The sequence below is a fragment of the Gopherus flavomarginatus genome, chromosome 18, assembly GCF_025201925.1.
Source record: "Gopherus flavomarginatus isolate rGopFla2 chromosome 18, rGopFla2.mat.asm, whole genome shotgun sequence".
Taxonomy (NCBI): Eukaryota; Metazoa; Chordata; order Testudines; family Testudinidae; genus Gopherus; species Gopherus flavomarginatus.
The window spans coordinates 21,543,932-21,565,850 of NC_066634.1; the positions used below are offsets into that span (position 1 = coordinate 21,543,932).

At 57.3% G+C, this 21,919-nt stretch overlaps 1 protein-coding gene across 1 annotated transcript; it reads left to right on the forward strand.

Moving 5' to 3' along the window:
• The first annotated feature begins 1,837 nt into the window (after positions 1–1,837).
• CAPNS1 (calpain small subunit 1) lies at positions 1,838–18,462 on the forward strand. Its single transcript, XM_050928627.1, has 11 exons — positions 1,838–1,949; positions 7,511–7,741; positions 11,613–11,646; positions 12,597–12,686; positions 13,529–13,586; positions 14,099–14,163; positions 15,015–15,083; positions 15,816–15,894; positions 16,000–16,116; positions 16,969–17,027; positions 17,533–18,462. Exons 2-11 carry the CDS (start codon positions 7,554–7,556, stop codon positions 17,557–17,559), a joined length of 786 nt encoding a protein of 261 aa, XP_050784584.1. The 5' UTR covers positions 1,838–1,949; positions 7,511–7,553; the 3' UTR covers positions 17,560–18,462.
• The last annotated feature ends 3,457 nt before the right edge of the window (positions 18,463–21,919 follow it).

Below are 21,919 nucleotides of genomic sequence, written 5' to 3' on the forward strand. Positions count from 1 at the left end.
GGTGTCAATGACCGTGCGGGGCCTGGGGTGATGGAAACTCAACCTCATTGTGTATCTAGGAGGAACATGATGCAGGACCGCAGAAAGCCCTGTCCAGGAGCAAATGGGTCACTTGTGCTGCCAGAAAAGGCCCTGAAGCCAGATCTCCAGCTGGAGTAAATCGGCTTCGCTCTGTTGGCGCCGGTGAGCCAAATTCCCAGAGGTGGAAATTAACCTAACTGTATTGGAGTCAATGGGGCCAGATTCCCCTGCGGGTGTAAACCACGGAGAGCAATTTACACCATTTGGAGCCCAGCCCATTGTAACCAACTCTCCTCGCCCATCGTCGCATGTTTTCAGAGGCTGATTCAACCCTTCCTGGAAGGGGTGTGCTGGGACCCTGTAGGCTCACATTCCAGGCAGCTGATTCAGAGCAGGGAGCTTCCCTCCCCACGCCCCTTTTCCTGGGGAAACCACACTGAGTTTTTCCCCCACTCTGCCTCATAGCTGAACTCTCGGCAGCTACAGAGAGATGGGCCGGGGGGGAAGGGAGGAGGAGAAGAGTAAGGGGCGGAGATCCAACTCCCTTAAAGAAACAGGATGTAGCGAAATCTGCCCATGCACCCAAAACCTCTTGAGTTTGGGTGCTGGGAGGAACATGATGCAGGACGGCAGAAAGCCCTGTCCAGGAGCAAATGGGTCACTTGTGCTGCCGGAAAAAGCTCTGAAGCCAGATCTCCAGCTGGAGTAAATCGGCTTCGGTCTATTGGTGTCGATGAGCCAAATTCCCAGAGGTGGTTCAGAGTCACTGCAGGATCAGAATCTGTCCCCGGTGCTGAGCAGTCAGGCACAGAAGCAGTGAGCTTGGGTAATATTGTCCATGTGTTATGGGTCTCCCCTCCCACCCAAGGGCCTCAATCCTGTGCATGCCTGTGCCCATGCAGAGCCTCAATGGCTCACACGTGGATCAGTTTGCAGCTAACTCAGCCCTCAAAGTCCTGACCCCCCTGGCACTGCTGTAGAGTGCCTCACGGGGGTGAGGGTGTGGGTCGGAGATGTCCTTGTCCAGAACTGGGGCTCAAAGGTGTTACCCTAATACCAGTAATAATCTAACCATTAGACTTCACTTCCCTCCCAGAGCTGAGAATTGGGCCCCAGTAATCTTTCTTCCCAGCTCTGCCCTGCCCTAACCAGGAGATCACACTCCTCTTCCCAAGCGGGGAGGAGAACCCAGGCATCCTGACCCCCTGGAACCCCATCTCACTGCTCATGGGAACAGAACCCCGAAGTTCTGAGTCCCACTCCCCCAACACTAAGCCCACCATCTAAGAAAGAGTCCCTGGGGCAGACTTGTGATGGCTGGCTCTAAGATCCTGCTCAGGCTAACGGGAGAGCTGCCTGCAGGGAGTTACCCCACCCAGAGTGGCTAATTCTGCTGTGGGGGCAAGTGGGACTTTCTCTGGGTTGTGGGTTGGAGCCCTGCATGGGGTACGTTTAGCTTTGGGCATCTATCCACCCTAACAATAGTTACACTGAATTAAGCGAGGACTCCTGGGTTCTTTCCCCAGCCCTGGGAGGGGAGTGGGGTCTAGTGGGTAGAGCAGGGGGGCTGGGAGCCAGGACTCCTGGGTTCTTTCCCCAGCCCTGGGAGGGGAGTGGGGTCTAGTGAGTAGAGCAGGGGGGCTGGGAGCCAGGACTCTCTGGGTTCTTTCCCCAGCCCTGGGAGGGGAGTGGGGTCTAGTAGTTAGAGCAGGGGGGCAGGGTGCTGGGAGCCAGGACTCCTGGGTTCTATCTCGCCATGTGGGCGGCACTAGGGCCCCGGTGGATCAGGGAGGCGCCTCTAGCTGCGGCTCTAGGGCCCGCCCCGCCGCAGTGACTCGCTCGGGCGTGGTGGGTCCCGCAGTCCCATCCCGGCCGCTGACACAGGCCCGCTGCAGGCAGAGCTCGGAGCCCCGCATCGCCTCCCGCAGGTAGGGCTGGGGGGCACCCGGGGCGCCACCCCGGCTTCCGCTGCGTCCCCGGCTCCTTCCCCCAGCGGATCCCTCCACTGCCGCCCCCCGGCCTGCCCTCCTCTCCCTGGCTTCCGCTGCCCCAGATCCCCGGGGCTGTGGGCCGCTCGTGAACCGGATCCCCTCCCTTCCCCCGGGAATCGCCTCCTGATCCCCTTCCTTTCCCCCAGGAATCGCCTTCTGATCTCCGTGCACTGGATCCCCTCCCTTTCCCCGGGAATCGCCTTCTGATCCCCCTCCTTTCCGCTGGGATCGCCTTCTGATCCCTGTGCACTGGATCCCCTCCCCTTCTGATCCCCATGCACTGAATCCCCTCCCTTCCCTGGGGATCCCCTCTGGCCCCCTGGATTCCCTCCTTGGCCCCCGGGAATTGCCTTCTGATCTCCTCTCTTTCCCCTGGGATCCTCTTCTGATCCCTGTGCACTGGATCCCCTCCCCTTCTGATCCCCATGCACTGGATCCCCTCTGGCCCCCTGGATTCCCTCCCTGGCCCCCGGGAATTGCCTTCTGATCTCCTCTCTTTCCCCTGGGATCCCCTTCTGATCCCCGTGCACTGGATCCCCTCCCTTTCGCCCGGGAATCGCCTTCTGATCCCCTCCCTTTCCCCTGGGATCGCCTTCTGATCCCCGTGCACTGGATTCCCCCACCCTCTGGATCCCCTCCCCTTCTGATCCCCATGCACTGAATCCCCTCCCTTCCCTGGGGATCCCCTCTGGCCCCCTGGATTCCCTCCTTGGCCCCCGGGAATTGCCTTCTGATCTCCTCTCTTTCCCCTGGGATCCCCTTCTGATCCCCGTGCACTGGATCCCCTCCCTTTCGCCTGGGAATCGCCTTCTGATCCCCTCCCTTTCCCCTGGGATCGCCTTCTGATCCCCGTGCACTGGATTCCCCCACCCTCTGGATCCCCTCCCCTTCTGATCCCCATGCACTGAATCCCCTCCCTTCCCCTGGGGATCCCCTCTGCCCCCCTGGATTCCCTCCCTGGCCCCCAGGAATCGCCTTCTGATCCCCTCTCTTCCCCTGGGGAATCCCCTCCTGCCCCCCTGGGATTCCCTCCCTTTCCTCTGGGAATTGCCTTCTGATTTCCCCCCCACCCCCTGGGGATTCCCTCCCTCCCCCCAGGATCCCTTCTGCTCTCTGAGCACTGGATCCCCTCCCTATCCCCCTGGGATCCCCCCATACTCTGAATCCCTCTTTCCTGGGATCCTCTCCTGATCACTATGCACTGGATCCCCTCCCTTCTTCCAGGATCCCCTTCTGCTCCCTGAGCACTGGATCGCCTCCCCTTCCCCCCTGGGATTGCCTCCTGCTTTCTGCACACTGGATCACCTCCCTTCCTATGGGGATCCCCCTTCTGATCCCCCACATGCATTGGATTCCTCCTTCTTTCTTTCCTGGAGATTCTCCATGTGCTTTGGATCCCCTCCCCTTTTTCCACTGAGGATGCCCTTGTGATTCCCCATGTACATGGGATCCCCTCCCTTCCCTGGGGGATCCCCTCCTGCCCTCATGCACACTGGATCCCCTCCCTTTTCTTCCACAGGATTCCCTTTTGAATCCCCCCACACTAGATCCCTGCCCTTCCCCTTGGGGGTCTCTGATCCCCTCCCTCAGGATCCCCTCTTTTCTTCCCTGGAGATTTCAGCTCTTCACACATTGGATCCCCATGGGGCTCAAATTCTTTCCCTCCTCCATCCTCTCTATCCTTCTCCCTTCCCTGGAGGTGTGTCCCTATGAGTTCCTCCCTCCACAGCAAGAGTCTAAATCCCTATCTGGTAACCCCTTTGCCCCATTAGATCCCTTGAAATCTGCCCTCCACTCCTACGCTGGGGCTCTTTCTCTCGTCTGCTGGGCTCATCTACCTCCCTCCCACTTCACCCCTCTGCACCTCCAACTTTCTGCTTTCTTTGGATTCCTCCCCTGGGATCTCGAGGGCAGCGGCTCTCTACCTGTCCAGATGATTGTCCCCCTTTCGCAAGTCTTGCGCGCCCCCAGATTGCACCTCGCTTCAGACTGACTTGCTAGCCAAAGCAGACCTCAAAAAGCCAACGTGTCCCAGCACGCTAGCCTCGACGAATGGCTGACTTTCTCATTTCGACCGGAGCCTTCTCAAAAGAAATCCGTTGGAATATCAATGTTGTACTTCCGTTTCGGTGGGTCGTCTGTAGAGCAGTCTATGCGAGTCCTTGGCTGTATGAGATTGTAGTTTGTTCTGACCTTGCTAGTGCTTTTTATGCAGCCTGTTGTAAAACGAGGCGGAGTGGATGGACCCCTGGGAAGACCTCTGCATAACCCCAGGGGTATGCGTACCCCTGGTTGGGAACCCCTGTTCTAGGGGAGACTAGATTCTCTCTTCCCCTTCTCCCACCACCCCGCTGGATTCCTCCCCAGTGGGGAACATGGATACCTCTCCCCCACAGGGACCATGTGTGTTCTTGTCTCCTCTGACCCAGCGGGGAGAGGATCTCTTCCCTTTGGCTCATGTCCCCCATTAACCCACCCTCCAGCAGACGGGGTGGCGAGTGGCTTGCACAGCCCTGGGCCTAACAAGGCTTCTTGCAGGCTGGTGCTGGGTCGCTGCCCTCCACCCCTGGCCTGTCCCCCCAGCTGGCTGGAGCCTATGGACCCGGCTTGGCCTCGCACCCTGGTTGCTCCCATGGAGACAACGCCCCATTGTCTCGCTCTTCCCCCAGGCTTCTGGCCTGGTGCCCAGAGGCCTCCCGCGGCTCTAGCATCTGCTCCTTTCCCCAGCTGACGCCCGCACCCAGCTTTCCTGCCCCCTGGGCTGCTGCAGTTCCGGCTCTGGGGCGCTCTACTCGCTTTTGCGCGGCCTGGAGGACAGGGCGAGGCCTCATAGCTCCTGGGTTCTGTTCAGGGGTCTCAGGTGCAGAGGGCAGGCAGTGGGGTCTGGTGGTGAGAGCAGGGGGACTGGGAGCCAGGACTCCTGGGTTCTCTTTACAGGTGGAAGGGGAGTGAGGTTTAGTGATTAGAACAGCAGGGCTGGGAGCCAGGACTCCTAGGTTCTGTTGCCAACTCTGGGAGGGGAGTGGGGTCTGGTGGTTAGAGCAGAGGAGCGCTGGGAGATAGGACTCCTGTTTCATTCCCCCACCACACTCAATTAAACGGAGAGAAAGGTGGGTAGCTGAGTCCATAAAACTTTTACTGTTGTACTTTGCTTGTCCTGTGAGCTAGACTGGCCTCGGGGTGTCGCGTGCTGAAGCTGTCTTGGCAGAGACCCTATTGAGGCCCAGTCAAATCGGTTTACAAATCAAGCCACGAGACTCAGCTGGGCCTTTGCTGGGGACGCAGCTCAGCTGGGCTGGGGATCCTGCATCTCCCGAGTAAAGCGGGATAGACTCCGGCTTGTTCTCCCCCACTGCCCTGGGGCAAGTTAGCAGATGCATTTTGTGGCAACTGAGATGGGGCCAGTTTAGCCCAATCACCTTTCTTCCCCCCCCCCCCCGCTTATAAATGCCCCATAGGCATAGACAATGCCCCAGTGTTCTCTGATTTGCATCGTCTGGGCGCCGCTATTCCTGCAGCGCCCGGTTCACCCCTCCTTAGGCAACCTGGTGACCCGAAGCTTCCCAGGGATCACCCGATCGGCATAGCCCACTGCAGCCCAGAACTCCTGAGCTCAAGTGATCCACCAGCCTCAGCCTCCCAAGGAGCTAGGATTACAGGCGTGCGACATTAACTAATCCAAACAGCTACCCGATCTGAAACTGGCTGGCGATTTTGCCCGCTGAAAAGAGAAGAGGGAAAACAGTCTCTCACAAGACAAAGTTCTTTTGTGTCCCTCAGCAGCACCGGCCAGATTTTAAATGAACCCCGATGTTCCCGCCAGGTGTTTATGGCAGGTGTTTTCCCAGCAGGGGAAAGCAAGGCACGGAAGAGGTCGTGACTGGCCTGAGATCACACAGGAAGTTAGTGGCAGAGCTGGGAAGCCTGACTTCTGGTCTCTCCCAATCCAACTTCTGGACTAGGGGCTGCTTGTGCTTAATTTTTAGGTCCGTCCCAGACCCAAACCTGAGCCGATCGAGTCATTTTCTGACCCAACCCTTCTCTCCAAACCTGTGGCCGTGCCACCGGCACCTCCTGCCTGTGGGGTTGGCACAGCAGTGGCTGCGTGTCCCGGCCCAGCCATCTACTGCCCGCTGTTGGCGTCGTGTGGAGTGAGGGGCACAGTTTTCCCACCTGACGCAGATCCAACACTTGTAGTTGGTCCTGTCGGGTTCGGGTCAGGTCGCAGGGCTCTGTGTTAAACTATATCCCACTGCCAGAACTGGGGATAGAACCCAGGAGTCCTGACCCAGCCCCACGACCCACCCATTAGTCCTCTCTGAGCTGACTGCGTTCCTCTCCCAGAGCTCAGAACAGATGTACAGCGAGAGAGATTCCAGAGTTCTGTCATTTGTATTGTTACCCATCACCATTGTATCTGGGCTTTTTCCACTAGCAAAATCCCCTGTGGATTTCATAGTTTCTGCCATGTCTCCCTTTTTAGGGGGAAAACGTCCTGCCTAGGGTAGGGATTTGGGGTTTTATTTTGCTGGTTTTTATTAATTTCCCCTCTTTCTTGCTTGTTTTGTTTCTGTCCGGTGGGTTGGCTGGGGTTCATTGCGTCTCAGGCGTTGTCTGTGTCAGCCTGACAGTGGAAAGGCTTTTCTCAAAGTTGAGGACTTTGAATTGTTTTCAGAGCTGGGGCTAGAACCCAGGAGTCCTGCCTCCCCGCTCTGCTGCTCTAACCACTAGACACTACTCCCAGAGCTGGGAATGGAACGTGAGAGTCCTGGCTCCCAGCCCCCGTGCTTGCCTTCCAGAGCTGGGGTTAGAACCCAGGAGTTCTGGCTCTTAGCCCCTGTCCTCCCTGCTCTAACCACTAGTCCCTGCTCCCCTCCCACAACTTGGAATAGAATATGAGTAGCCTGGCCTCCAGCTCCCCCCAATCCCCTTCCAGAGCTGAGGTTCGAAACCAGCGTCCTGGCTCCCAGCCCCCTCCCCTCTAACTACTAGATCCTGCTCCCCTCCCAGCATGCTGTCTATCTTCAAAAACATGGCACCAGATTCCAGGGGTTACTCTCCAGTTTGATTCCCTGTTTTGGCAACACCGGATCCACATCCTGCCAGGTGCTGGGGCCCTTCCCCTCCAGGAGCTAGAGGGTGCTCAGTCTCCTGCAGGTTTGGGCCCTGACATTGTCTGGGAGTTTGCCTAACTAACCAGCCACTTGTGCCAGTCGCTTCCCAGGGCATCCTGCTTGCCCACCTATGAGCAGCTTCTGCTGTGAGGTATCCTGAGCCAACACCGTGTGTGGGACGGAGGGGGCAGTTACTCCTGAGCAAAGGGACTGTGCTGAAAACCTGCCTGAGAGATGTCGTCTCCCCAGGGGGAAAGGGGTGGCCGCGCTTTGTGGACCAAGGCCATTGCAGAACCACCAGTGGGTTGAGGGGGAGTGAAACTGACCAGCCGGTGGGTTGAGGGGGAGTGAAACTGACCAGCCCTTTGTCTGTTTTCTTTCCAGCCCATCTTTTCGCAGGTCTTCCTCCAGCTAGGAAACCGCTCCCATGTTCCTGGTCAAGAACTTCCTAGGAGGAGGAGGGGGAGGAGGCGGCGGAGGCGGGGGCTTCGGGGGGAACATTGGGAATGTGATCGGAGGATTCCTGAGTGGCGGTGGAGGAGGAGGACGGGCTGGAGGTGGAGGAGGCTCCGGCGGAGCCATGGGCATCATTGGAGGAGTGATCAATGCCATCAGGTTTGTACGTAGCCTCGTCATCGTCGTTGTTATTGGTATTGCGTTAATATCAGGGCCCCATGATCAAGTCTGAGGCCCCGTCAAGCTGGGCGCTGCCCAGACACACAGGGACCGAGATCAGGGCACTGTCGTGCCTGGCGCTGCCCAGACACACACAGACCGAGATCGGGGCCCCGTCGCACTGGGCACTGCCCAGACACATAGTAACAGAGATTGGGGTCCCATTGGGCCTGGCACTGCCCAGACACATAGTGACCGAGACCAGGGCCTCATCAGGCCGGGCGCTGCCCAGACACACAGTGACAGAGATCAGGGTCCCATTAGGCCTGGCACTGCCCAGCCACACAGTGACCGAGACCGGGGCCTCGTCAGGCCGGGCGCTGCCCAGACACACCGTGACAGAGATCAGGGTCCCATTAGGCCTGGCACTGCCCAGACACATGGTGACTGAGACCGGGGCACTGCCCAGACACACTTTAAGAGACAGCCTTTGCCTTTTCAGTAGATCAGACAGAAGAAGGAAGGCTCATTACCCCATCTTTTCCTCCTTGGAGACTTTGAACAGCTCGAGAGCAGGGGTCCGGGCACTAGGACTCCTGAGTTCTTTTCTCAGATCAGATTGCGGGGTGGGGGCAGGGGCGGAGTGCCTTTGGATCAAGGACGGCCGGATGAGTTTGATTGTGCCTGTCTCCAATAGTGGGAGAAGAAACCGCAGACAAGCTCCTTAATTGATATTGTTCTGTTTGCTGGGCGAAGGTGCTGGCTTGAATGGCTGGCTCTGCAGGGCGGGCGCAGCATGCGGAGTTGCATGGGAATAATAATACTTCGCCCTTGTCTAGCGTTTTTCATCTGTAGCTCTCAAAGCGCTGCATTAGGGAGGGCAGAATCACAGAGATGTTGAACTGGAAGGGAACTTGAGAGATCGCCTAGTCCACACCTTTTCCCCCCGTCCCCCGCACTGGGGCAGGGCCAGGTAAACCTAGACCATGCCCAAGAGTGGTTTTTCCAGCCTGTTCTTAAAAACCTCCAGCAGTGGGGATCCCACAACCTCCCTTGATCGCCTGTTCCAGAGCTGAACTCCCCTGAGAGTTAGAAAGTTTTTCCTAATACCTCATCTAAATCTCCCTTCCCGCCAGTTAAGCCAATTCCTTCTTGTCCTTGCCTCCAATGGATGTGAAGAATCACCATCCTCTTTATAACAACCTTTTACATGTCATGATCCCCATTTTACAGATAGGGAAACTGAGGCCCAGTAGGTGACATGCCCAAAGTCACCCAGCAGGCTAGCGGCTGGGTCAGTCTCTCCTCCCCAGCTGCTGTGCCCTGCCCCGACCCAGAGGGACCCGTTTTAGAGGAGGAGAGGAGAGGTCAGCCCTGGTGGCTGCTGAGTGGCTGGGTAGGGTAGTGGATTATGTGCCAGGGGCATAGATCTTGCTAGGAACTGGACTGAGATCTCCTAAATTCATTACAGGCAGGGGCCACCATACAGCCATCCGGGGTGGGGAGTGTAACAATTTCCAGCCAGGCCAGATTCGAACCAGTGAACCTGCGGGTGAAAGGCTCCCTAGCCAGCTCCTAAAGAGGCTGGCTGTGTCCCTGCCAATATTGTGGTTTGCTGTAGGGGCCCGTTTATTGGTTGCATGCATGTTCACGCTCTCCTCTGGGCTTGCCCCAGTTTCTCCACATCCTTTCCGAAATGCGGCTCCCAGAACTAGACACAATACTCCAGCAGAGGCCTACTCAGCGCAAAGTAGAGCGGAAGAATGACTTCTCGTGTCTTGCTTGCAACACGCCTGCTAATACAGCCCAGAATGATCTTCGCTTTCTTTGGTCCGCTCTGGGTCTGACCCCCAGACCCCTTTCCGCAGTACTCCTTCCTGCGCCATCATTTTCCGTTGTGTGCAACTGATCAGTCCTTCCTAAGTGGAGCACTTTGCATTTGTCCTTGTTGAATTTCATCCTATTTACTTCAGAGCATCTCTCCAGTTTGTCCAGATCATTCTGGATCTTAACCGTCTCCTCCGAAGCACTTGCAACCCCTCCCAGCTTGGTATCACCTGCAAACTTTATAAGTGTCCTCGCCCTGCCGTTATCTAAATCACTGATGAAGATATTGAACAGAACCAGACCCAGGACTGATCCCTGCGGGACCCACTCATTATGCCCTTCCAGCACGACTGTGAATCACTGATAACTACTCTCTGGGAACGTATCCCAGATCTTTCTGGGATCTGTTGGCGCTGGGGCACCAGAGGAGCGTGTGGTGCTTGGGGGTTTACCCTGGCTGGGCGAGGTGCTGGCAGGCTGAGACAAAGGACCTGAGCATTTCGATCTTTGTCATAGAGCCTGGCCTGGAAAAGCTGGACAGGAGACTGGGCGAGTGGTGATGTCTTGAACAAAGACTGTGTCTTGCTCGTTCAGGTGCAAGTCTCTGAGATGCTCGTTTTCCCTTTAATTCCCGTCTCGGCCTTTCTCCCTGTTACTTGGTATCACTTGACCCACGGGCCTTTGTGAATCAACTGGCTTGGCTTTCATCTCCAAATCACCAGCCGCTGATTGAGCTCTGTCTTGTCTGCTTGATGGGTTGGAGGAGAGGCAGAGGACCTGTTGCTTTCTCGGTGGGGACCCAGTGAGAGGGACTGGTCCCTCCAGGGTGATTTCGGGGCTGGAGGGGTCCTGGTTTCAGCCTGCAGGCTGGGTAAAGCCAGGGCATAGAAGGCACCCAGAGTTACAGGGCAGGCGGTGACCCATGCCCTTACTGGTCAGGCTTGAACTCCAGAATCCCATGGCCTCTTGGGAGTAGTGGATTCTCCCTGGCTAGGAGGTGTTGCTTTGAATGCGGTGCCCTGGCCTGTTGATTGTGAGGGGAGGGCTGGGGATTAGGGCTGGCTGGGCGGCTCCGCCTTGCTTTGGTTTTCCGTCAGACTGGTTTACCCACATTGGGGGAACTAGCTAGAGGCACAGGCCCCAGGAAAACCCTGCCTGTGCCCTTAGATGAGTGCAGGGGAGAGTCCCCGTTTCCCCTGTCCCTGCCTCGGTTCTTCCTTTGATGCTGGGCTCTTCTCTCATCACTGATATTCCCCCAGCACTTTCCATACATAAGATCCCAAGTGCCTGGCAAACCATATATGCAGGGATTCCTCACCCAGCACTGAAATGCAGCTGCCTCTGGGGGTGGGGTGTGGCAGCTGCGTATACAGGGATCCCTCACCCAGCACTGAAATGCACCTGCCTCTGGGTGGGGGTTTGGCAGCTGTTTATTCAGGGATCTACCTCTAAATTAGGAAGTGGTTCTGCAGTTTATTATGCCATGTATTGTGTGTAGGGGAGGTGGTGTGGTCTAGTGGCTAGAACACTGGACTGGGAGATAGGAACCCTAAGTTCTGTTCCTAGCTCTGCTGTTGTCTCTGTGAGAGCCTGGATGTGGCTCTATGCCTCAGTTTCCCCCTCTGTATAGCAGGGGGGTGCTCTTACATGTATTATGGTGGCACCCTAGGAACCCCAGGAGTGGGCCAAGACCCCGTGGTGCCAGGCGCTGTACAGACACACAACTAAAAGGTGGCTCCTGTTACACCTTTCACGTGCATCGTTTCACTTGACAACAGCCCGGTGCGGCGGGGCCCTGATTGTGGTTGGAGTCTGGGCAGCGCCTGGCGCGGCAGGGCCCCAATTGCTGTCGGGGTCTGGGCCGCACCCAGCCCGACGGGGCTCCGATCTCGGTCGGGGTCTGGGCTGCGCCCGGCCCGACAGGGCCCTGATCTTGGCTGGTGCTCCATAATGCAAATATATAAGAACTTTACCAGATGGACTTGTGTGTCTGTAAAAGACCCTTCGTAATTGTTTCCTCTTTCTTTCCCCCTCCGTGTCACAGTGAAGCAGCAGCTCAATATAATCCGGAGCCACCGGTAAGTCCTGATGATTTCTCTCCTGTTCTCGCCCTGCCTGCGTTGGTTCTAACGACTCCTGTCAGACATTAACATGGGCCCTGGGCGTGCTGAGTTTGTAGCCAGGCGTGTGGGAGAAGGTTCTCTGGCACGGAGCCCCGTTGTCCTGGTGGGGGTAAGCCGCGTGAATGCAGGCGTCTGCCCACGAGTGAGTGCTCTGCGGTTTGGCTTGGTTGGCTGCTTGTTTATGGAGCACAAAGACAGCCCAAGGTGGCATGTTGTACATAAGAAATTCAAGTCTCCTTTTCCTGTTTGTCCTGGAGGACACTGTGGATGGCTGGAGAACTGGATCGTGCCCTGCAAAGAAAATCTCACTGACTGGAAAAGGAGGGGAACGTGGCTTTTATTAATTGGGATTGTCTCTCCTTCAGCCAGAGTCTCCTCTGGTGCTGTAAACTGGTTCTCTTGAAGTCAGTGGAGTAATGCTAGTGTGCCTGGGCTGAGGATCTGGCCTCACTGACGCCAGTGGAGTGATGCCCATTTACACCAGCTGGGGATGTGACGCCCATTTACCCCACCGGGAAGCCTGTCTTGTTCCTGATTTATGCCATCTGAGTATCTGGCCCTTTGGGGGTTGTCAACATCCATCCCTATTTAATTCAGGGCACTCTTGGGAGAAAACATTTTCTGCTAACGATCTACCCCAATCTGCTTATAAAATTTCCAAACCCACCTTGCAATGAGCTGAAAGTCTCCAGCTTTCCTTATCTATCCAAACAAGAGCTGGGTTCCAAGATATCCCCTCCTCTTGGACGAGGTCTCCATTACAGATGCTTAAACGTTTTTTGCTAAGGAATCTGCACCTGCCGGTGGGTGACCCTTTGGGTCAGTGTGGAGGCATGGATCTACATTTAAACCCTGGTTATTTATATTTTGTAACTTTTCATTTCTTTCTGCCCCTCCACCCCCAGCCTCCTCGCAGCCACTTCTCCAACGTGGAAGCTAACGAGAGCGAGGAAGTACGCCAGTTTCGGCGCCTCTTCACGCAGCTGGCCGGAGATGTAAGTATTTTGCCGTCCTCTCTCTTTGCGTCCATCAGAAAGGGTCCCTGGCTTAGCCCTGAGGGCATCACCCTGGGCCAAAATTTTCACCGAGGCCCTCTGCTTTTTATTTTAGGGGGCTCCGAATCTGAGACTCCTTGGACCTGATCCCCAGCCAATTCACAACTGCTTTGCAAATCAGGCCCCAGAAGCAAAGGCCTCTGGGTGCCTTGTGACCTTTCCTCTCTGTAGATAGCCCTGCCCAGAATCATTTGCAGCATGGGACTCTAGTGGGTTGTGGGTAGGGCCCTGCCAAATTCACGGACATGGAAAACGCATCACGGACCGTGAAATCTCATCTGCTCCCGTGAAATCTGGTCTTTTGTGTGCTTTTACTCTATACTATACAGATGTCACGGGGGAGGCCAGCGTTTCTCAAATTGGCTCCTGACCCAAAAGGGAGTTGCAGGGGGATCACAAGGTTATTTTTGAAGTGTATGGTGGTGTCACCCTTACTTCTGTGCTGCCTTCAGAGCTGAGCAGCTGCTCTCTCTCTCTCTTTCTTCCTTTTTGGGTCAGGACTCCTACAATTACAGCACTATGAAATTTCAGATTGAAATAGCTGCAGTAATGAAATTTACAATTTTTAAAATCCTCTGACTGTGAAATTGACCAAAATGGACCATGAATTTGGTAGGGCCCTAGTTACAGGGTGAGGAATGGGTCCAAGGAGACAGCCGCCTCCATCCAGAAGCAGCCGAGAGGTGGCTCCCTGCGGGTCGAGGTGCTCCAGAAAGACCAGGCAGGGTGAGCGTTACTCCAGCCCAGTGTGACGTCCACCTTCTCTCTCTGCTTTGCGGCAGGATATGGAAGTGAGCGCCTCCGAGCTGATGAACATTCTCAACAAGGTGGTGACCAGACGTAAGTGGGGCCGCGGTCCGTTTAAATCAAACCCTGCGTCGACTGATTAATTTACAGAATGGTTAAAAGGTCTCGGCTGCCTGTCCTGTGGTGCTCGGTAACTGTCCCTCCTGAGGCTACAGGGGACCTAGGGAACACCAGGACTCCTGGGTTCCTTTCCTGGCTGGCTTGGGGTGTGACCTCCGGCGAGCTGCTGTCCATGCTTTAGTTTCCTAGATTCATCGGTGTTAAGGGACTTTTGTGATCATCTCGCCTGACCTGTATAACGCAGATCAGAGCTTCCTGCATCCAGCCCATATCTGGTGGCTGAGCTAGCCGGCTGCCCTCTCTGACCAATGGGGGACGATGCTGAACTTCTGGTATCTCCATGGCACTGAGACTCCTGGCACTGGACTCCGCACCCCAGGGGCAGTAGCATCGATGCCGTGCAGAGCTCCGGGGCCTGGAGCCCTGTCGTATTTATGACTCCCGCGTCATCTGAAATTGCCCGAACCTGCTCTCTTGCCTTCCAGATCCCGACCTGAAGACGGACGGGTTCGGGATTGACACTTGTCGCAGCATGGTGGCCGTCATGGATGTATCCTCTTCCCAAACTGACATCTGAGCCCAGGAGCCTTTAAAGATACCAGGGCCTGATTCACAGTTCCCGCGCCCCCTGTGCCTGGGGCAGGGATGGGCGGTGGGGGCTTTAAGCCCCCTTTGCCCTCCCTATACTCTAGGCCCTGCCCAGCCCCTGCTAGCAGTCTCTGGGCTGCCCTAACTCACACTTCACCCCCTATGGGCCCTTCCAGGCAGGGAATAGCCACAGGGCAGTGTGCTCTGGCCATGCCCCCGATCCGCCCCCTATGGGCCCTGCCAGGCAAGGAATAGCCACAGGGCAGTGCGCTCTGGCCATGCCCCCGATCTGCCCCCTATGGGCCCTGGGGCAAGGAATAGCCACAGGGCAGTGCGCTCTGGCCATGCCCCTGATCTGCCCCCTATGGGCCCTGGGGCAGGGAATAGCCACAGGGCAGTGCACTCTGGCCATGCCCCCGATCCGCCCCCTATGGGCCCTGGGGCAGGGAATAGCCACGGGGCAGTGTGCTCTGGCCATGCCCCCGATCTGCCCCCTATGGGCCCTGGGGCAGGGAATAGCCACGGGGCAGTGTGCTCTGGCCATGCCCCCGATCCGCCCCCTATGGGCCCTGGGGCAGGGAATAGCCACAGGGCAGTGCGCTCTGGCCATGCCCCCGATCCGACCCGTGCTGGGGCCTGTACACCCAGCTCCACGTTGTCTGGGGAGATCCCCTGCACAGGTGAGAGTCTCGGGGGGGGGCTGTTTCCACCCACGTTGAAGGCCCCTGTGCTGCCGGATCCCCTCCCTGCAGCTTGGCGGGGCCCCGGGTGGCTTTGGCCGACGTCTTTGTTCCTTGACCTCGAGCGCGTCAGAGCGACACGACCGGGAAGCTGGGCTTCGAGGAGTTCAAGTATTTGTGGGGGAACATCAAGAAATGGCAGGTAGAGTGGTGGGGGGAGGGGGGCGGCTATCATGCGTAGCTGAGACCCGACTGTACCCCCCCCCGGGCATGGAGACAGGAGGGGGAACGAGAGACCTTGGGGTTCCCAGCCTGGAGGGGGCCTTCTTAAGAGCACTGGACTCCAAGGAGCCTTCCCGGCTGGAATTGACGTTTGTCACTTTCAGCCATGGGGGTGGGGGGGGCACGCTTGCTGCTGCATTGCCTTCTGGGTACCCAGAATTCCAAGCACCGCTCCCCTGCCTACCTGCTAGAGGTACCGGGGGTGTCCGGCAGGGGGGCAGCTGTGAATCTCGAGTGGGGATAGGGACAGCTGGGATCCACAGAGTCCCCTCCTTGGGGGCAGGGTTAAGGAGCTGCGTTGCCTGTGATGTTCCCCCCCCCCCCCGACACTCCGTCCATCACCCAGTGTTCTAGGGAGGGCTGCCATTTTAATGGTGGGGGGGGGACATCTCTCTCATATCCCTCCTGCCCCCCATGTGCCACTTGAGCAATGGGATGGTGGTTTCTTATTTCCCTTCCCCCCCTGCCGTTCTTGGCGGGGGGTGGGATGGGGGGAGGAATCTCGGCTACTGTCCCTTCCCCCCTCGCCCATATCTGCCATCTCTCTGCCTGTGGTCCCCCTCCCTGCCCAGGCTCAATCTGCGGCTGTGTGTTTGTGCTGGGGGGGGGACTCTCTTATCGCCTAACCAACTTGTCCCCCCCAACCCCCCAGTGTGTCTACAAACAGTACGACACGGACCGATCCGGCACCATCGGGAGCAGCGAGCTGCCAGGCGCCTTCGAGGCAGCAGGTAAGGAGCCGCTGAGGGGTGGGATTGGCAGTGGGTGGGGGGGGGACCCACAAGGGCTGTCTCAGGTGGATGGGGAGTGACTGTCTCTCCACACCCTCCTCCCAGGCTTCCGGCTGAACGAGCAGCTGTACCACATGATCGTGCGCAGGTACTCGGACGAGAACGGCCACATGGACTTCGACAACTTCATCAGCTGCCTGGTTCGCTTGGACGCCATGTTTCGTAAGTGGCCTGCGGGATGAGGGGGAGGGTTCTGGAGTCCTCTGCCCCCCTCTGACCACTTCCCCCAACCCCTCCTCTAGTGTGAGCTGGTTCTATCCCATCTGGGTTTTTCTTCATGCGTGTACAGCACCTGGCACAGTGGGGGCCTGGTCCTTGACATGGGCTCCTAGGTGCTACCGTAATACACCTAATATCAATAAAAATGTACAATGCCTGGCCCATTATGCGAATGCAAGAAATAATACAAAAAAACAACCGCAATGGGGGACGATGCCAGCTGAGCTGGTTTCTCTCTCATCCCAACCCCTCTGCCCTGGCCTCGGGTGAAATGGATTTCTGTCAGTGACTGGGCGCTGCAGCGAGAAATCGAGGAGTTAATCCTGACCAGTTCAGGGGAACTCCCTGGTTCTGCACCTGTGGGTTATGACTTCAAGGGGGTGGGTCACTGGCATTTGTGTGGAGGGTGGGGTGTTAGTGAGCAGAGCACAGGGATGGAGGTCAGGATTCCTGGGTTCTATCCCCAGCTCTTGGAGAGGAGTGGGGGCTAATGGTTAGAGCAGGGGTCGGGGGGGGGGGCGTGCTGGGAGCCAGGACTCCTGGGTTCTATCTCCATGAGCAGAGGATAGAGATTGGGGTGGTTCCTGTTGTGCCAGGTGCTGCAGGCACATGCTGAGAGACGGTCACTGCCCCAGATTTAGACAGCTGAGGTAGACAAGGGGGGAGGGAGAGAGAGACAGGATTATCACACACTCCTCATCCCCCATGGCTCACAGATAACCGAGATCTCCTGAGTCCCGACCCAGTGTGTTAACCATGAGGCCGCCCTTCCCCCTCTTCTCTCTCCTCCTACAGGTGCCTTCAAGTCTCTGGATAAGGATGGGGACGGGCAGATCCGAGTGAACATCCAGGAGGTGAGCGAGGCGGGAGGCTGGCCGCCCCCTCCGGCCTTTTCTTTCCTGCTCTCTAGCAAGGGACCCTGAAGTGGTTCCTGCCTCTCTCTTCCTTCTCTTCCCCCCCCTCCGGCCCCCCATACACACACACGCAGGGCTGGCCAGGAACCCCTGGGTTAGCAGGTCCAGCCCGGCTTCTGCAGGCCCCTCCTCGGGGGGTGGGAGGGGGGACCTTCCCAGCAGCGTGAGGAGTTGCCGCAGCCCCAGCAAAGCTGGAGTATCCTATTGGAGTCCATGGGGAATGGCCCCTCCCCCAGCCCCGCACTCCCACCCCATTGAGGTCCATGGGGAATAGCCCCTCCCCCAGCCCCGCACTCCCACCCCATTGAGGTCCATGGGGAATGGCCACCCCACCTCAAAAACAGGGGCCAATCCTGTCCCGCCGCTGGGTGCTGCGAGCCCACCTGCCACCTGGGCGGTCTGTATTTCGCTCTCTAACTGACCACTCTTCCGCTCTGCCCCTCAGTGGCTGCAGCTCACCATGTACTCCTAAGAGCCTGCGTGCCAGCCTGGACCGACGGCCCGGAGTGTGCCCTGGCCTCTCCGGGCTCCGTGCTGCGACCTGGGCCTCTCCACGCCAACTGCGACCCGCCTTTCTCTTTGCTTTTGGATTTCCAACCCTGTTCTCCATCCCCCACCTTCGCCGGCTCTCCTCCCGGTTGCTCGGGGGGATGTGGGGGGGCATAAAATGGCTTCCGATTTCGAGGTATGTTTGCTGCCATGTGATCCATGCTTCATTGATCCCTCTTCGGGCCCCAAGGATCTCCCAGCTTCGGCGGAAGGGGGCAGAAACGAAGCCAAATGCAGCAATCAGTGGAGCTATTTACCCCTCCCCACGCGCCGGCAGATTTTAATTTCCCGTCAGTTCAGATTCCAGCTCCCTCTCTGGCTGGAATTTGCTCAGCTGAATGGGAGCCAACCAGGCCAGTTCCTTCCCTGCATGCAGTTTCTCCGCCCAGGCCCTAGAGAGGCCGGGCGGGGGCAGGTGGAAAAGCTTTTGGCTGTGGCAGACACATGGCAGCCCACCTGGCTCTCTGTCTTCCTCTAGTGGCTAGGTCACGTATAGCGATTTTTTTAGGCTGCTGTGGTAGAGGCTTGTGCTTTTTTAGGTCCAGAGGTGCTGGGTTCGATCCCCGCAGACCACCCAAGCCAGGGAGTCATCTGATGGGCATCAAGTGCTCCCTGCCCCTAAGGGCATCAGGTGACGCCGCTGCCTAGCTGGGGCATATGCAAATCCGGGGCTGCCCTGCTCGGTGGTGGCATTTTCGAAGGCAGGAGGGTTGCCCGGGCTGTTGGGGGTTTGCCATGGAATGTACCAGCTGTCTCTCTCATTGACGCCCACCGTGTTTTCTAAAGCTCAATAGAAACGATAATAAAGTTCTATAATAACATGTCACCAGAGCTCAGATGCGTCTCTTTTCCGCCCCTGCGCTGCGTTCCAGCTAAATGTATGCTCCCTGCCAACTCCCTGTCTAGGAGCTGTCACTGTTTTCATAATTCGTGCCTTCCCCCCTCTCTCCTGAAGCACTGGCAGTTTAGGTCATTGCAATGCAGCTGCCTCTGGGGTGGAATGCAGCGGCTGTTTTTAACAGCACGCAACAGCTTAACCGGCCTTACTGTGGTGCTTGGATGGGCCTCTTTGTCTAAGCACCTTGCATTCTTTAATATATTTAGCTTCACGAGGTAGGCCAATGCTACCCTCCCTATGCACAGGTGGGGAAACTGAGGCATAGTGCTGCAGTGATTTTCCCAAGCTTACTCAGAAGGAGCAAGGATTTCAACCCAGTTTTTGCTGAGTTCCAGGTTGGTGTCCAAAGGGGAAAATTTTAGGGATGCAGAATCATCCAAACTGGGATTTAATCAGTGGGATGTTTAGTCGCAGAAGGGTCAATGGAAAAATAAATGGACCGAAATGTAAACACCCCTCATCTGTAAATCCATCGAAGGACTTGCACCAGGTTTCAGCTGGTGTTAACTGAGATCAGAATCTGACCCCAGCGTCCTGAGCTCTTACTCTGGTTCCAGACTCACTTGTTACGGTGTCAACTGCCTCTCTGTCCTTCTTGGCATCCTGGTCTGAATGGGGGATGGGCTATTCGGTGTGGGATACCTGGTGCAGAACGGCCCTCACGTTCCACCTCAGAGATGGCAGCATTTCACTGGCGGTTGAGTGAGGCCCTCGGGAGGGAGGTCTGGAAAACACATTCCTCATTGGAGGTGGGGGGAAGGTGCTAGATAACGAGCAGGTATAATGCCAGAGGTAAGGGTGAGGGAGGGGGAGATGGTCCCGTCTCTCCCCAGATGCAGCATGGCCTAGGTCAGTGGTTCTCAAGCTTTTGTACTGGGGACCCCTTTCACACAGCAAGCCTCTGAGTACGACCCCACTTATAAATTAAAAACACTTTTAAAAATATATTTAACACCATTATAAATGCTGGAGGCAAAGCGGAGTTGGGGGTGGAGGCTGACAGTTGGCGACCCCCATGTAATAACCTTGCCACCCCCTGAGGGGTCATGACCCCCAGTTTGAGAACCCCTGACCTAGTGGCTAGGGTGGCAGACTAGACCCAGGAGTTGTGGGGTCTGTTTCTGTCTCTGCTGCCCACCTGCTGGGGGACTTGCTTCAAATCACTGCTCTCTGCATCTGTTTCCTCTCCCACTGTCTGTCGACTGAGGCTGGAAGCCCTTCAGGATCGGTGCTGTCTCTTGCTAGGGGTTTGTGCTGGGCCTAGCACAATGGAACCTGGGCTTGAGGTGCTATTGCAACACGCAGTGATTGCTTGCCTGCCTCGGTTTCCCCATCAGTAAAATGGGGATCGTATTTATTACTCGGCCTGTCAACTCTGCGGGGCAGTATCCATCTTTTGTGTTCCGAGTTCGTACAGCACCTGGCACAAGGGGGGGCCTGGCTCTGGACTGGGGTGCCTAGATGCTACCGCAGTACAGGTAATACCAATACAAAAAGTCCAGGGCCTAACCCCATGGGGCACTGGTCCACGCCTCAGCCTGCCAGCTACCACAGTGCATTGAATAGCATTCCTCTCCCAGGGGAGGGGTGAGACTGAATTTGTGTATACAGTGCATTGCGCATCGTATGATCCTAAACATGAAGCTACAACCCACATCAAACTTATTCAATAGCAGCTGAACCGACTGTCTCCTGAGCAGGTGCCAGTGTCCACGCCCCTCCTCGTGCCCCATTCTCTGGGGCAGGTGCAGGGTCAGGGCTTAAGGCACAAAGCGACTCTCCGGTGAGCTGTGAACTGAATAACCTCGGCACACCCAGCGCGTAGAGGAACTGGTTCGGTCGGGGCCCCGAGCAGCCTGGCCACAGTTCAGCTGGCAGGTTGGGACAGGTGGGGCTGCCTGGTGGAATGGTTCGCAGTTCAGCAGGCGTCCCCGTGAGACTGTTATGCCTTGAGGGAGGAAAGCACTCAGCTTGTTGTATTCACCGCCTGTTACCGTCTCTCCTGTGGGCTCAGCACAGCCCCTAATGCCGGCCCAGAGCCCCTGGCTGTTAGCACCATGGAGTCCTGGCTCCCAGCCTCCTTGCTCTAACCACTAGACCCCACTCCCCAGCTCGGAGCAGAACCCAGAAATCCTGGCTCCCAGTTCCCCCTGCTCGAATCACTAGGCCCACACGCCCTTCCAAGAGCTGGGCATGGAATCCAGGAGTCCTGACTCCCAGCCCACCTGCCTAACCACTGGACCCCAAGCCCACAGCTGAGAGTAGAACCCAGGAGTCCTGGTGGGGGTGCTGAAAGCTCTGTTTTTACCTCACCCCACCCCTGTAGCTGGGACCAGGATCAGAGCAGTGGCTCCGGGAAGGGGGAACACGGACAGGGGCAAGGGGGCCGAGACTGGTGATGCTGCTGGGGCGGCTGTGGAGCCCCAGATGCAGGGCCGGCAGCCTGCTCCCCATGTAGAACCTGGGGGTGCTGCAGCACCCTTACTTCCTGCGTCTGTGCCCAGCCCCCACTCCCTGTTCTAGCCACAAGACCCCACTGCCCTTCCAAAGCTGGGAGACGAACCCAGGAGTCCTGACTCACTGCCTGCTTAAGACAGCCACACTGTACATAGCCCGGCCTGAGGCCCTATTACAAGGGGCCCTGTCATGCTGTGGCTGGTGCAGTCATGGGTGAGAGCAAAAGGGTACAGGGCTCTGCCAGCCGTCCCAACAGATCGGCCTGTCAACGGCACCCCGCCCTGGCCCCTGGTCGAATCCATCACCCCCTGCCAGCTTATCCTCAGTCAGGCAGCTCCCCGCCAAGCACCAGTTCAAGCCACGACCCTTTTCCTCCTCAGAGGCGTGTGATTGAAGGCACGAGCGAGTCCGGATGCCACGTCCCTGCCAGGCTGCCCAGTGGGCTCGCAGATTGCTGGCAGGCCAGGTTGCCCGGGTTACAAAGAGGCCCATGTTGCCAGGTTAGGTCACCAAGGTGCCCAGGTTGCCTGGTGCCAGGCCTGGTGGTTCAGGTTACCATGCCAAATTGCCCAGCTTGCAGTACCAAGCTGCCCAGGTGAGTTGTCCAGGTTACCATGCAAGTTGCCGGGCACGTTGCCCAGGTTACCATGCCAAGTTGCTGGGCACGTTGCCCAGGTTACCATACCAAGTTGCCGGGCACGTTGCCTGGGTTACCATGCCAAGTCGCCATCTCCAGCCTCCCTGCTCCCCAGCTAACGTCAGAGGTTGGAGGTTGCCCCTGGTAACAGCATCCTCAGGTGGGTGGGTGGGTACCAGCCTCAGGATCTTAACCCACCCTGTCCCGACCCCCTTTTGCTGGCAGCCAATGGGAAAGCATCATGAGCTGCCAATCAGGGCAACTGTCCAATGGGGGCCCCCTAGAGGTGGG